The sequence below is a fragment of the Erpetoichthys calabaricus genome, chromosome 3 (assembly GCF_900747795.2).
Source record: "Erpetoichthys calabaricus chromosome 3, fErpCal1.3, whole genome shotgun sequence".
NCBI lineage: Eukaryota > Metazoa > Chordata > Cladistia > Polypteriformes > Polypteridae > Erpetoichthys > Erpetoichthys calabaricus.
In genome coordinates, this window is record NC_041396.2 from 89719650 (window position 1) to 89734066 (window position 14417).

At 37.7% G+C, this 14417-nt stretch overlaps 1 protein-coding gene across 1 annotated transcript in view; it reads right to left on the reverse strand.

Annotated features, from left to right (window-relative positions):
• Positions 1 to 506: 506 nt before the first annotated feature.
• The window catches only part of LOC114648203 (ataxin-7-like protein 2), a 53896-nt gene continuing 39985 nt past the window's right edge, over positions 507 to 14417 (reverse strand). Inside the window, exons 8-11 of the mRNA XM_028797094.2 lie at positions 12154 to 12337; positions 11520 to 11641; positions 6416 to 7319; positions 507 to 787 (exon numbers count right to left, since the gene is read on the reverse strand). Coding sequence (XP_028652927.2) covers positions 770 to 787; positions 6416 to 7319; positions 11520 to 11641; positions 12154 to 12337 — 1228 coding nt within the window. The 3' untranslated portion in view covers positions 507 to 769. The remainder of the gene's footprint in view (positions 788 to 6415; positions 7320 to 11519; positions 11642 to 12153; positions 12338 to 14417) is intronic.

Sequence of the window (14417 nt, forward strand, 5' to 3'; positions counted from 1 at the left end):
GTGGTTTCAGTGTTCACCATTGGAGGACAATCACTTAAGCATTCAACGTATTGATGGCTTGACTGAGATGCTAATGTGAACCCATTTTAGAATTGTGCTTGTAATTTACAAATAAAGGCAAACAAAGGTGAGAGGATGTGAATGGAACCAAAAGAGAATTTATAAGTAGAGCGTGCACTATTTTATGTGCAAATGCAGGAAGTTTTACTAAGTGTGAGTGTTGTGCTATACTGCATGAGCCTTTGTTAATTTTCAGGTGAAGTGTGGCATATTTCATATGATTACACATTCAATTACATTATTCATAATAATACACCCAAGGACATCAAGACACAATTAGCTCCTTTTCAACAAATATGTGTTGATGCTCCAAAACTGATGAAGAACAAAGATCAAGCTCAAAGTTTGAGTGTTTTAAGGTAGAAAATGAGGAACACAAAAGTTTCAAGTTAGGGTACAAATCAGCATCTTTTTATGAATACAAAACCAGGTTTACGGGTCATTTTAGATGTTTTAATCCATTTTTGCCCTGCAACCCCTCCCGTTTCTCTTCAATTCAATATAGTTTCATTGTAGCAGCATAGCAGGTAAAAGTCTTGAGGTATTTCTATATTTATACACATGTGATCGCATTCTGGCGTGCTCGAACACATTCACTCTCTCGCACACACTCACACACACATTCCAGTGTTTCATCCCATCAGTCCGTGGAAATGGATCTTTCAAGGTTTCCTCTTTATTCCCGTTGCCATTAAAGGCAGGCACTCTGTCAGTGATGAAGCTTCGACTGCAGATAAAAAAGAAGAAAGGGGAGGCAGTCAGTAATAAGATAATGAATAGATTACTTCAAGCTCTACTGGGAAGTACAGAACAAACAACTTACACAGTGTTAAGAGAGAGAGACAGAGCACTCATAAGGGGTGACAAATCCACAAGAAAGCAAACAGATTTGTTTAGGTAAGCTGTCTGTAAATAAATCTATAATCAATTAGGATGTTCATCATTGCAAGCCATTTAACAATAAAGTATTTAAAAATATACAGCTATGCATTCCATATTACCAGATTTAAAAATCCCTCCATCTTCCTTTTAATTGCTTAGAGCAGTGTCTCTTAAAACTATCGGTCATAAACATGTTTGTGATGGGTAGCCACATGATTATGTAGTAAAATTAACCAAGTTCAATCAAGTGTGAATTATGTGGTAAGAGATATGCCGTTCTCAATTTAACGTATCGAGGTAGAATGCGATCCAAGATTCAGCCTATATATAAACACCACCACTGATGCATCACAGATTTTTATTGTACAAAAATATAATAAATATTCCTCAAAACACCACCATCTTTCTCGCAAACCTGTGAAACAATCAAACTGAGATGACTTACCAGCACAGACATGCATAAGAAAAGGGATCGGAGGAGGAAACGACACAGACAAGCCTGTGAGGTGAAAGATCACGACACAACTTTGAAATGTTTAAATGAAGATAATGGGTGTGGCACACAAGGATGTGAAGATTTTCAGATTGTTGTGAGGTGTGAGTCAATAGAGTAGAGGTATCTATAGTGCTACGGCAGTGTCATATGTTATATGCAGTTTTAGTAGCCATGGAAAAAAAGATTGTAGCCACATCGCATGTTCACCATTACGGTATAGCATGTTCACCATTACAGTATACATTGAATCGAAATCCGTAACTGAGGTAGTATATTAAAATTTATTAACACTGCCCTGAAAGGAAAAATTCTTTTTTAGAACACTATTTTAAAGTTGCTCAATAAATTTTAATCTACTGTTAGGGTAAAGTATGTGTTTTGAGAACTGTGAGAACACCAGATAAGATCAAAAGGGTGAGACAGACTAAAGCAGAGGCCTCTGTGTTTAGCACCATGTCAGTCAGTAGCACTAAAGCTTTCAGATTTGACTGTTTGCCAAATTCTTCATCTATGGTTATTCTAACACTTGTATAAAATACTAATAGTGCAAATTTTTTAGGAATAATTTAACTACACCACTTAACTCTGCTACTCTGTTGATTGAAATTTTAAATGAAGAAAGAGATATGCTAAATAATTTGCAAGCTCATTTAGAAGAATGGTATAGACTCCAGCCCCTCGCAACACTGCCTAGGTTTAGGCTGGCCAAGAAAATGGTATGGTATTCTAAAAGGTGAAGCTCATTTTAATATATAATTTACAACAAGGTAAATAAACTGCATCATTATTTTTTCCTTGAGTAAGGTGATACGGTTGAGCAGCATTTCATAAATCTTTGTCAAAAATCATTTTATCCTCATGCTGCATCAGTGTTAAAGAACTTATTTACCTCCATTTTACTAAATCTTACATTAGCAATGATAAACTGCAGGAATCTATGCCATTTCCAATGATTATATTATATATATTGCAATAACTCACATCTTATGACTCAGTATGGTACATATTTATTTCGTATGGGTCCTCAGATTGCAATGTTTAAGAACCTTTGACTTAGACCAATGAAGAGTTGTCAGAAGCTGTAGCATATTTCAAATAACTTTGAAAACACATCTAGGGTAAAGTAAGATATATTCTACCGATTTATTTATGAGATTCAATATAACTATATCATCTTTTATATAAACTACATTAGGATTTGCGGCTTCCTGACAGATCATAAGTCATGGGCTCAAATTCTGACTCAGGAACTGATTGTATGTAGTTAGTATATTTTTTCAAAGTCTGATTCACTTTAAACAACAGTACAGAAGAGAATAAGTACAACTGAATGTGTGCTATTAGTTTAAGGAGAGTGTGTTCGTCTGTTATGTCGACTAAGCTGAACATCAAAATAATTAACACCATCTTAGTAAAACAAATACCTACTTGTATGCTATGTAAAAGGGTACCTTAAATAATAAATAAATTAAAAACTTGAGTCAAAACTATACCTAATCACAAAACAAACCAGAAAATGTGAGAAACAATAAACGTTAACTAGCTACAAATGTTTAATCTGTGTACTTAAGTAATAATTGAAGTAAAACTAAATGAGCAAATACACCAATGTAATTTTTCACATTTTTTGATTTCTTTCATTTTTTGTGATTAGGGTTAGCCATGACTAGACATATTTTGATTGAATTATTTAAGATATTCCCTCTTTTATACCCTTTGTTAATTGAACTGCAGCGCACATTGTTATGAGAAAGCAATTCAGAAATATTTTTCAGTCTTTCTTGAAAAATTATCTTCCCCATCACAAATGCAACATTTTACTACATTACATTTATTGAAACCATAATCACAAAATGAGGAAAGAAAATTCCATTATGCCACTTCATTTTAATGGCATAAACAGAATATATTTGAAGAGACAGTGTGGGCCTAATCTTTGTGGAATGGAAAGAAAAGCAGGGGAGGCCTATCAGATATCTCTTCGATTGTACTACAGAAGATCTGTCCATTTAGAGTATAAATTTTCCTCATTTGTACCACCAAAGCTATCTGTACCAAATTTATATTCCCTCATGTTCACTCAAGAAAAGGTACATGCTTGAAGCCTAGAGAATAAACTTTTCATAAATAGAAATATTTTTAAAAAATTAAATCTCTACAAAACCTTTTATTCATGTCCATCTTTGAAGAGGGAGGTGATCTGTTAGGAAGGGATGGCATTCACAAACTTACTTAATCAGCATTGTCCGTAAAAGGCTAAATTTCCTCTTGGGACAAATAAACTACCTTTGACAGACAGACTTACAGACAGATAGAAATGACCAACTCTGCAGATAATACTAAACTAGGTGGAATGGCAGACAATAGCTGAATCATAACAGACAGACCTGGATAGAATTTGGACTTGGACAGATTAATGACATTGTCAATATAAAATAAAAAGTACTAGATATTGGAAGTAAATATGTTACATTTGAACACACAATGAGGGGTCTGAAAATTCAAAGTCCACCCTATCAGAAGGGCTTCTGACTCATCGTGTCCATATTAGGTCAGTGTACAGAAGTGATTAATAAGGCTAATAAGATGTTGGTTTACACAAAACACATGTCAAGGAAGGTTATGTTTTTGTCTTAGTGAAGCTTCAGAAAATAGCGAGTAGACCATTTCCAGAACACAGGGTATTAGCTACTGTATATGGAAATATTAAAAGAATTGCAGGCTTTCAGCTTAAGCAAATGGAGATTAAGAATGGACATTATAGAAATGTTGAAAATTATATAAAGAACTAGTATGGTGGATTACAACTGTAATTTTGAAACATGTCTGTAAAAATAGGGGGGCAATGATAGAAATGGTTAAAGACAAATACTGCACAAGGATTAGAAAGTTTTCTTTGAAAGAGAGTCACAGATATATTGAATTTTTCATCTATTAAATTCTGTGTTGTCATTTTGCATACCCTATGGAGCAAGATTCATACCGAGTGGCAGTGCATTGGTGAAAAACACACGTATTAGTTTCATTGTACTTTGTACAAACAATAAGAAACGTGAACTGAACCGATTACACTGCATTGCATTTTTAGTAGGAGTCTTGGATTTTTAAATAACCAAGGCACATGTGCCATTTGCCATGTGTCATGAGCATGCACAATAAACACTAAAAGATGGAAAAGGCAACCACGATTAAACAGCTTAAAGTACCACAAACAAATTATCAAATTGTTTAATGAAAGGATTAGTTGCTGAAGATATGGTAATAAAAGAATTGAGCGCAATGTTTTTGAGAATGTAAACACTCGCCAATACCAAACAATTTGTAAATACACTGGGAGAATATGCCAATGCCATGCAGAACCTGGAGTTGTGAGGGAGGAATGACAGCTCTATATTGCCACCATGCCTATGTTAAAGCATCTGTACTGAACTTACTAAACTTAAACTGATTAAAACTAGACGTATACCTGTAACATCTGGTCTGTTCTTGTTACCTAACTGCATACTAAGCTTATGCTCAATCTTTCTCTCACTAGACCACCAAAGCACACATGTGCATTATTATACAGTATTGGCGGCGGCAGCAGGCAGTGTCTTTGAAAAATAACAAAATAAGGCATTATGAATGAGTGTGCGCAATCGTAGGTTTCTTTTTTTCAGTTATTATTGATGAGTGGTCTCCAGAACAGAGACAGCAGTTCACATCTGGGCAACAACATTCAATAAAAAGTTGCCATGGATGAAGACGATTAGCGAAGTGAAGGGCACAACTGGGCTCCTTTAAAAGTGGCCAAATCTTAGAGAAATGCTTTGCTTTATGCTTTTCTCCTTCCTTAAAATGCCTTGGATACAATATTTTGCAAATATGTACAATCCCAAGATGCAGGTCAATTTGCAATAACATTTTTTATTTAAAAAAAGTAATATAAGTTTTAAGCTTTTTTTCAATGTTGCAGCTAAGGTTCTCTTTAGCTCTATTATAAAATGCAAGAGCATGCTAGTTATTTCTTAAAATTTATAAAATATGCCTTACTTTCAATTGCAATTTCGTGTGGCAAATTAAAATAAACCGTGACTGTGAAGCAACACCTTTGACTTGAAAAAATGCAGAACTTAACCTTTAATCAGTTCTGGTTTAATAAGGTTTAATATACAGTAAATAAAGTAAATACTGTAGATGCTCTATTTGGCTGGATATACCTACATCTTGGAAATAGGCCATGTTGTAGATTTTTAATAACTCCAGCCAATTAACTTGGATAACGTTTACATTTTGACACACAGAGCATTATAGCAGGCAACTAAAACATGCTAGTTTAGTATGTAGGCTTCAATGAAAAATAATGCCACCTATTACAATGCCACTGACCAAACACATTATTTAACATTTCTAAATTTTAGTAGCCTACTGTTGGCTATAATAAATTGCATAGTTTAAAAGCCATAGTTGAAAAGGCTGAGGCAACTAAAGCACATAGTAGGATAAAGGAAAAAATATTCAAACAAGTAGAAAAGTATCAAAAAATGCAGTGAACAGATGTCTCGGAGGTCAGAAGATTAATGGAAAGATGTAAACGTATATGAATCCAAATCTATGTTGTAGGAATCCAGAGCCTAAACCAGAATCAATATGCACAAGTCAAGAAACTAACCTTAGAAAGAAAGTTGGTCTGCCAATGGGTAAGAAATCTAATTACTGGATGCATGGGTAAACATGCCACTGTCTTTACGCAAAAATTGTAAACTAATGAACATTAAGTTGTGATAGTATCCAAATTTAATGCAAAACTACTACTAACTTATCAGGTACTGCCTATTCTGTTCTTCAGGATCTCACCAATCAAAACATATACAACTGTAATTTTATAGAACTTCCCAAACATTCTCAGATTTTAGCAGACATTCTGTGCTACTTTGTCTCTAGCACTTAAGGAACATAAATGTTATCAGATTTTGTAATAAACAGAACTGTGCCCACCTTCTGTACACCAAGTTTTTTCTCCAGCCCAGTGGAGATGACGCCTTTGCCATCTCTTTTCTTGTGGAGAAAACTGGAGTCAGAGTTGGTGGAAGAGCGATTTGGTTTGGCAGGTTTGTGCTCAGGAGGTGGGGGTCCATTCTTTTGTTTTTTCCCAAAACCCTTTGGGTCACAGTTCAAGCTTTTGCCACTGGAATTGCTGCTACTGTTACTGTTGACTGGCTTGGACCTAAAGCCTGAATCTGAAGAATGAGGTGTCCTAACAGGGCTTGAGTCTAAATAATGATGAGGGTTCCGCTTGACAAGACCAGGGCTCAGGGAACTTCGCACAGGAGAAGAGTGATGCCGCTGCTTGTTTCCAGGAGAAAGGGCACCATTGAGGGGGCCATGAGGTGAAGGGGCACTTTTCTGTGGTTGTTCAGAGGTTCCAGAAACAGATGAGCGGCCTCCATCCTGAAGCAGGCAGTTCTTTTTGTGAGAACTTGCATCTGTTTCTCCAGGAGGAGGCTTTTTTCTCTTTCTTGAAACTGTGTTTTGTTCTGACATTAACGTCCATTTTAATTTTGTTGATCTGCTGCCTTTTGCAACCGGTGTCGATGCTCTGCTCAAAGATGAAGGAGAAGGGGTGTTGGCAGGCATTGGGGACATAATTGACTGGCTGTTACCACCCGCTGAGTCAGAAAGCCCGCAAGCTGTTCCTGGGTTGGGAGATGCCGCTGTGCAGTGCTGTGATCGAGATTCCTTAGCAACCGCCGACGAGGTAAAACAAGAAGGAGAAGTCCTTAATGCAGAGGCGGCTGGAAGACTGGCAACAGTCACTGCAGAATGCTGGGAGGAGGATGACATTGAAACAGCAGGAGCAGAGGTACGTTGTGATTGGAGGTCACTTACTTGAGGTATTTTCCTGCAAAATATTTTTAAATAAAGTATAAATGTTCTTTAAAGAAAGGGGATAACAAAAGTTCAGAAACATTTTATGAAGCCCTGTTCACAATCTACCTAAAAGTTGCTCTGTTAGGCCAAAAGTGAACTCAAAAATATAAATATTCTAAGCATAAAACTATGGCAACATATACAGTACAGCTTTTGCATTTTAGAAAAATGTCACTACAAAGGAAAATGTGATTTTCAGGAAGAACTATAAAAGTGGGCTAAAAGAAGTATCAAAGGCACAAAGTCACAAATATCTTAAAAGAATAATCCACCAAAAAATATATTTTTTAAAATGTTACTTATCCCAAGTAGCTTATAGTGATGCAGTGTGGGAGAAAACAGTTTATGACAGAATAGAACACATTGGCTTTCTGTCCAATGGCAAATGAAGTGAAAAACATCCATAGAAAACAGAAAAAAAAACAAAACAATTCTTGTGTAACTCACGTTGCATAATGCACATGTCCATTATTTATTCATATGCGTGCAAAATCGTTGCATTTTGTGTGGAATATATCATTAATACTTTTCAGGAAAACTCAACACACAAGATAAACCGGAAAGATAGATTCTCTTCACCAATGAACGACGTGGAGAGGTGGCTGTTCAGTTCAAAAGCACAGTATAAGGGGAATGCAAACACGGGGAAAACATGTAAACTACAAACAGACAATGACCATGTGATGGATATGAACACAGGACACTGGATTAGTGAGATAGCAGTACTACCCACTGCAAAAATGTGCTGCCTGATGTGTAAAATAAAAAAAAAAAATTGAGGAAGAATTATTTGGTGACCATCATATAATCAAAGAAGGGTGACACAGCTGTGCTGTGGTTGGTCCAGAACCTGGGACTGAATCCATCACCCAGCTGTATAAGATATACCCGTACACTTGCTTATACAGTACATGCAATTATCTAAATCGGTCAATCGTGTGGTAACAGTCTATTGAATAAAAGCATACAGATAAAGATTAGGAGCTTCAGTAAATGATCACAAACACCAACAGAATGAGGGGAAAAAACATGATCTCATTAATTTTAACATGGCATGATTGTTAGTGGCAGACAGGCTGGTTTGAGTATTTCTTTAACTGCTGATCTCCTGGGATTTTCATGGACAACTGCCTATAGAGTTTACTCAGAGTGGTGCAAAAAACAAAAACATCCAGTGAGCGGCAGTTCTGTGGATGGAAATATTTTGTTGATGAGAGAGGACTGACTGGTTCAAGCTAACAGAAAGGTCACATTAACTTGGATAACCACTCTGTACAACTGTGCTGAGAAAAAAGCATCTTAAAAAGGTGCAATACATTGAATCCTGAGGCAGGTTGGCTACAACAGCATAATACCTTGCTGGGTTTTACTCCTGTCAGCCAAGAACAGAAATCTGAGGCAGATGGCTAGGTCAGAATTTGGTACCAACAGATTGAATCTATGCACTCAAACCGTCTTGTGTTAACAGTCCAGGCTAGTGATGGTGTTGTAATGGCATGGGGATTGTTTTCTTGGCAATTTTGAGCCAATTAATATCAGTCAATCATCTCTTGACTGCCATGGCCTATTTGAGTACTGTTGCTAACCGTGTGCATCTTTTAATGGCCACAATTTACCCATCTTCTAATGGCTACTTCCAGCATTATAATGCACATTGAGACAAAGCAAGAGTCATCTGGTTTCATGATCATAACAATGAGTTCAGTGTCCTTCCTAACCACCAAATCTGAATCCAGATACTTTTGGGATGTGGTAGAATGGGAGATTTGTAGCATGAATGTACAGCTGACAAATTAGCAAAAATTGCATGATGCAACTAAGTGAACATGAACCAGAATCTCAAAGGAATGTTTTCAATATCTTGTAGAATCCACACTACAAAGAATTGAACACGTTTTGAGAACAAAATGAGGCCATTATCCAGTATTAGTATAGTGTTCCTAATAATTTGCCGAGTGAGTGTATATGGAGAAGGCCAAAACAGAAAATGGATGAATGTTTATGTTACACTTAAAGGTATACATTACACTACAGGAAGCACTCCATCCATCCATTATCCAACCCGCTATATCCTAACTACAGGGTCACGGGGGTCTGCTGGAGCCAATCCCAGCCAACACAGGGCCCAAGGCAGGATTTTTATTTAAAAAAATTGGGTATTTAAAAAAATTGGTCTGAACCAACAGCCTAAAAATTACAGGTAAAAAAATCATAAAATGCCCATATCTGTAAAGAAAGACCCAGCTACCAGAATGACTGACAGACAGCCAGGTATATTAAAATTATTGCTAGATGGGCAGTAGATGACTGAAAGTGGACATGTTAAATTCAAGACATATACTGTTCACTTTCTAAACAGTTTTTTCTACATTCTCTATTTTTTGCACTTATAACTAACAAAGAGGAACATGATATTTTACAACAGTAAACTAGAATATCTGTGCTTAGGGAGTTCTTCACAAAAGTCTAATTCTGCACTTGTGTTGGGACCATCATGAGCCATATACTAGTAATACAACACAGCATTCACTAAAGGCAGGGTTGCAAGGAAACTAGAAGCTATCCCAGCAAGCAAGTCTGGAATAATTTCTGGACAGAATACGCACCTATGTGCAAACATAAACACATAACATTCTCAGACATGCTTAATCCAATTCACAGTTGTAGGGACTGGGACCTTCAGATATATCGAGTGGATATTATTTTAGACAATGTAAGTTAACTTTAATTGCCAATTTATATAATATGAATGTTGTTGGAGAAAAAGCTACATAGACAGTCAAAGACCTCATACAAAATTTGAGCCCATGACCTTGGATGCTTAAGGCAGCAGTGCTAACCACTGTGTCACCACGCCATCCACTTTAAGACAATACAATATTATTTAATTCTTCCAAAATATTTGACATCAGTTAATTCTAAAATCATCCATTGGGATACATTTAAAAACTTTGGAAGCTAACCATTCGTAGTAGGAACTCAACCAGCAAACATGCAAAGGAGCCTTGGGTTTAGGAACACATCTTGTTGCCAGCAGGGCTATCCCACTAATGAAGTTTTCTTTTTTTTTTTTAATTTATTGTTATTGTGCTGAAGGGCATGCTGAGAAAATTACGTTAGGAGATGCATTTTTCAGAAAGAGTGCAGTCTGAGCATGTAAACTATAGTGAACAGAGTAAAGGCATAATAAGATAAAGATTATTGCCCACAGTCCTAATATTCTTTATTCATCACCTTTCAAACCTCTCAAGGCAGAACTAGCACAGTATATGAAATAATATTTTTTTTCTTGGTAAAATTTTAGTCCCATTGAGATATGAACAGAAAAATATTTAAGGTATTAATCCATCTTACTTGAGTCATAAGACCAGCGCTATACTCTGGTGAGCTGCAAGTCTTGCTTAGGTATGAACTTACAAAAACTTAAAAGAAACAAAAATCAACAAGCTGTGCTGGATTTAATACTTACAGTTCATTTAAAATGACTTGAATAGAATTACAATTATCAAAAAGTTAAAATGAACCCCATATAAAGGAAATTGTTTTGAAGTACTTCAAGTACCATAAGGCAGTTTGTGGCATAGTCCTGCTGCCTCATGGATTAAGAACTTGGGAGTTTGAATCCCATTCTCAGTTTGCAGGTTCTCCCTGTGTTTGTGTGTGTGTTTATGTGTTTCCAAGCACTCTGTTTTTTTTCTTCCACATTGCAAAGACACATTAGGTTAATGGAGTGTGGTTGTATGCATGATTGGGCCTTGTGATGGACTAGCACTGCACAGGTGCAGCTCCAACATCAGTGATCATACAGTAAATTGAATTATGTGAGCTTCAGAACATTCATGAAATGCAAAGAACCACATATGAGGACTTTTGCAACAAATAGTGTTATAAAAATCAGCATAATATTTTGTTTGCAATGTTAGGGAGGCATTTAATTTCTAACATGATTGGGGCTTCCAATGGAAAAAGGTCAATGTAAAACAGAAAACAATTCAATTCAACTGAAAGAGACTGATGTAAAGCACTTGAACAGTTTGCTTATACAGGAAAAATACCACTTCATGGATACCTGCCTTGGCAAACCATGTCAACCAATGTTATTATTGCATTATCATAAATCCATCTTCCAGCTAAAATACCAAGCAGCCTAGAATCACTAAGAGAAACTTACTTCCACATGTGGGAGTTGATGTGGGGCTCCATCATTGCACAAAGTGCCGAGCGGACACGGTCGAGACGTCGATCAAAGACAAAGCAGCCTCTGCCCAGGGCATGGCTGCCAAATGTGCACGTCTAAAAAAGAGAAATGACAGGGAACATGCTTAAATGCCTTAAACGTACAGTCAGGCACTCAGACTTGCACAGTTTGCAAATGTAGAAAAAAAGGAAAAGGCTCAGACAAAGCATTAAGAAATGTTAAAGACTTCACATCCTGGTCTTGTTTAAAGAAATGTTTGTTACTCTGACACACTGCAGGTCCACCAATTAAGAAAATTTATGCAACCTGCCTCTACTCCACCTCCACTTTAGGAGAACACCTAGGGAAAGGACAGAACACATTAATAGTCAGTTGAGTCACTGCAGAAAAGCTCCTCTGTTACAGGCAAGGCACCCAACAGACTTCAGGAAGAGAACCACTGAGGCATTACAAGTAGTGAAGATTAATTAATAAATATGCCAGTCATCATCATTCAGAGAGGCATGCTGGCACATCTGTCAAAAGATGCTAAACAGAGCAGTAAGCAAGATAGGCACAGTTGGTTTCAAATACAAAAATACAGAGATAGAAAAAGGGGCACATGTACCGCCTGTGGTGTAGGGTGCCGTGAAGAGTAATGCCAGTCAGGCTTGTCCATTTCTTCCTCTTGTCCATCACTTTCCTCACTTGACAGTCGGCTGTTAACACATGGCATGAGGAAGGGGTATAATGGTCGAGCATTGGAATCTTCACCTCTTTGCTCTTGGTCACTTTCAGAAGATGCCCTAGATCTGGAAACAAACAACATCCTTGTAATGTGCACATAAAGAGCATACAAATGCCACATGGACTGTGGCTAGGCCCCAAATCTAACTTGGGTCTCTAGAATTATGAGGCAGCAATGCTAACCACTTAAGACACCACTACTTGTAATGAAACCATCTAAACTAAAATCAGGGCTCAGTTCAGGAATATACTCAGTTGAAGGACACACCTGAGCTTAAACACAAATAACTAGATTAATTTGTTTTGACAGCTAAATAAATAAATGAGCAAGTTGCTATGAGACACTGTTACATCCTGATTTATACAACGTGCCAAGTGGCTACGACAACATACTCATGGCCATATTTTCAGCTTGATAACCAGCTAGTGTTTTTTTTTTTCATCCATCCTCTTCCGCTTATCAGAGGTCGGGTCGCGGGGGCAGCAGCTTGAGCAGAGATACCCAGACTTCCCGCTCCCCAGCCACTTCTTCTAGCTCTTCCGGGAGAATCCCGAGGCGTTCCCAGGCCAGCCAGGAGACATAGTCCCTCCAGCGTGTCCTGGGTCTTCCCCGGGGCCTCCTCCCGGTTGGACGTGCCAGGAACACCTCACCAGGGAGGCGTCCAGGAGGCATCCTGATCAGATGCCCGAGCCACCTCATCTGACTCCTTTCGATGCGGAGGAGCAGCGGCTCTACTCTGAGCCCCTCCCGGATGACTGAGCTTCTCACCCTATCTTTAAGGGAGAGCTCAGCCACCCTGTGGAGGAAACTCATTTCAACCGCTTGTATTCGCGATCTCGTTCTTTCGGTCACTACCCATAGCTCATGACCATAGGTGAGGGTAGGAACATAGATCGACTGGTAAATTGAGAGCTGAGAGGGCACTCCATCCTTTTTCGGCTGAGGACCATGGTCTCGGATTTGGAGGTGCTGATTCCCATCCCAGCTGCTTCACACTCAGCTGCGAACTGATCCAGAGAGAGCTGAAGATCACGGCCTGATGAAACAAATAGGACAACATCATCTGCAAAAAAGCAGTGACCCAATCCTGAGTCCACCAAACCGGACCCCCTCAACACCCTGGCTGCGCCTAGAAATTCTGTCCATAAAAGTTATGAACAGAATTGGCGGAGTCCAACTCTCACAGGAAACGGGTTCAACTTACTTCTGGCAATGCGGACCAAGCTCTGACACCGGTTGTACAGGGACCGAACAGCCCTTATCATTTTTTTTTTTTTTTTAAATTAATTTTATTGTAATCATTCCGTACAAATAGATCAATTTTTACAAAAAATAGGTTTGCAGAAAGGCCCACAAACAAACAGCAACTGAAAGCCGCTGCAGTAAAGGCCTGCCAGAGCATTAAAAAGGAGGAAACCCAGCATCTGGTGTTGTCCATGAGTTCAAGACTTCAGGCTGTCATTGCCATCAAAGGGTTTTCAACCAAGTATTAGAAATGAACATTTTATTTCCAGTTATTTAATTTGTCCAATTACTTTTGAGCCCCAGAAATGAAGGGATTGTGTTAAAAAAACACTTTAGTTGCCTCACATTTTTATGCAATCGTTTTGTTCACCCCACTGAATTAAAGCTGAAAGTCTGCACTTCAACTGCATCTGAGTTGTTACATTTAAAATTCATTGTGGTAATGTACAGAACCAAAATTAGAAAAAAGTTGTCTCTGTCCAAATATTTATGGACCTAACTGTAGGTTTGCTGCCCAGTAATAAAACTGAAAATTAGGTAGAGCCATGAAACCTTCTGCCTGAGGTCTTTGTAGGGTCGCTCTTCGGATACGTGAATGTTTTGAGTTCCAAATAAATAAGGTTATGGTTGAATCTAATTGCTTAAAAATGATTTATTGATATATATTGGAATGTTTTGAAATAAAAAAAGAAGCTTAGGAAGGATATTCATCTTAACGTTAATTCTTCCGGCTAGAGTGAGATGAAGGGTTGACCATCTATGCAAGTCTTGCTTAATTTTTTCCATACAGACGGACAAAATTTTGTTGATAAAGAGCTTTATGTTTACTTGTGATATTTACCCCTAGGTATTTAAACTGATCTGCTATGGTAAAAGGTAGGGTGTCCAATCTAATATTA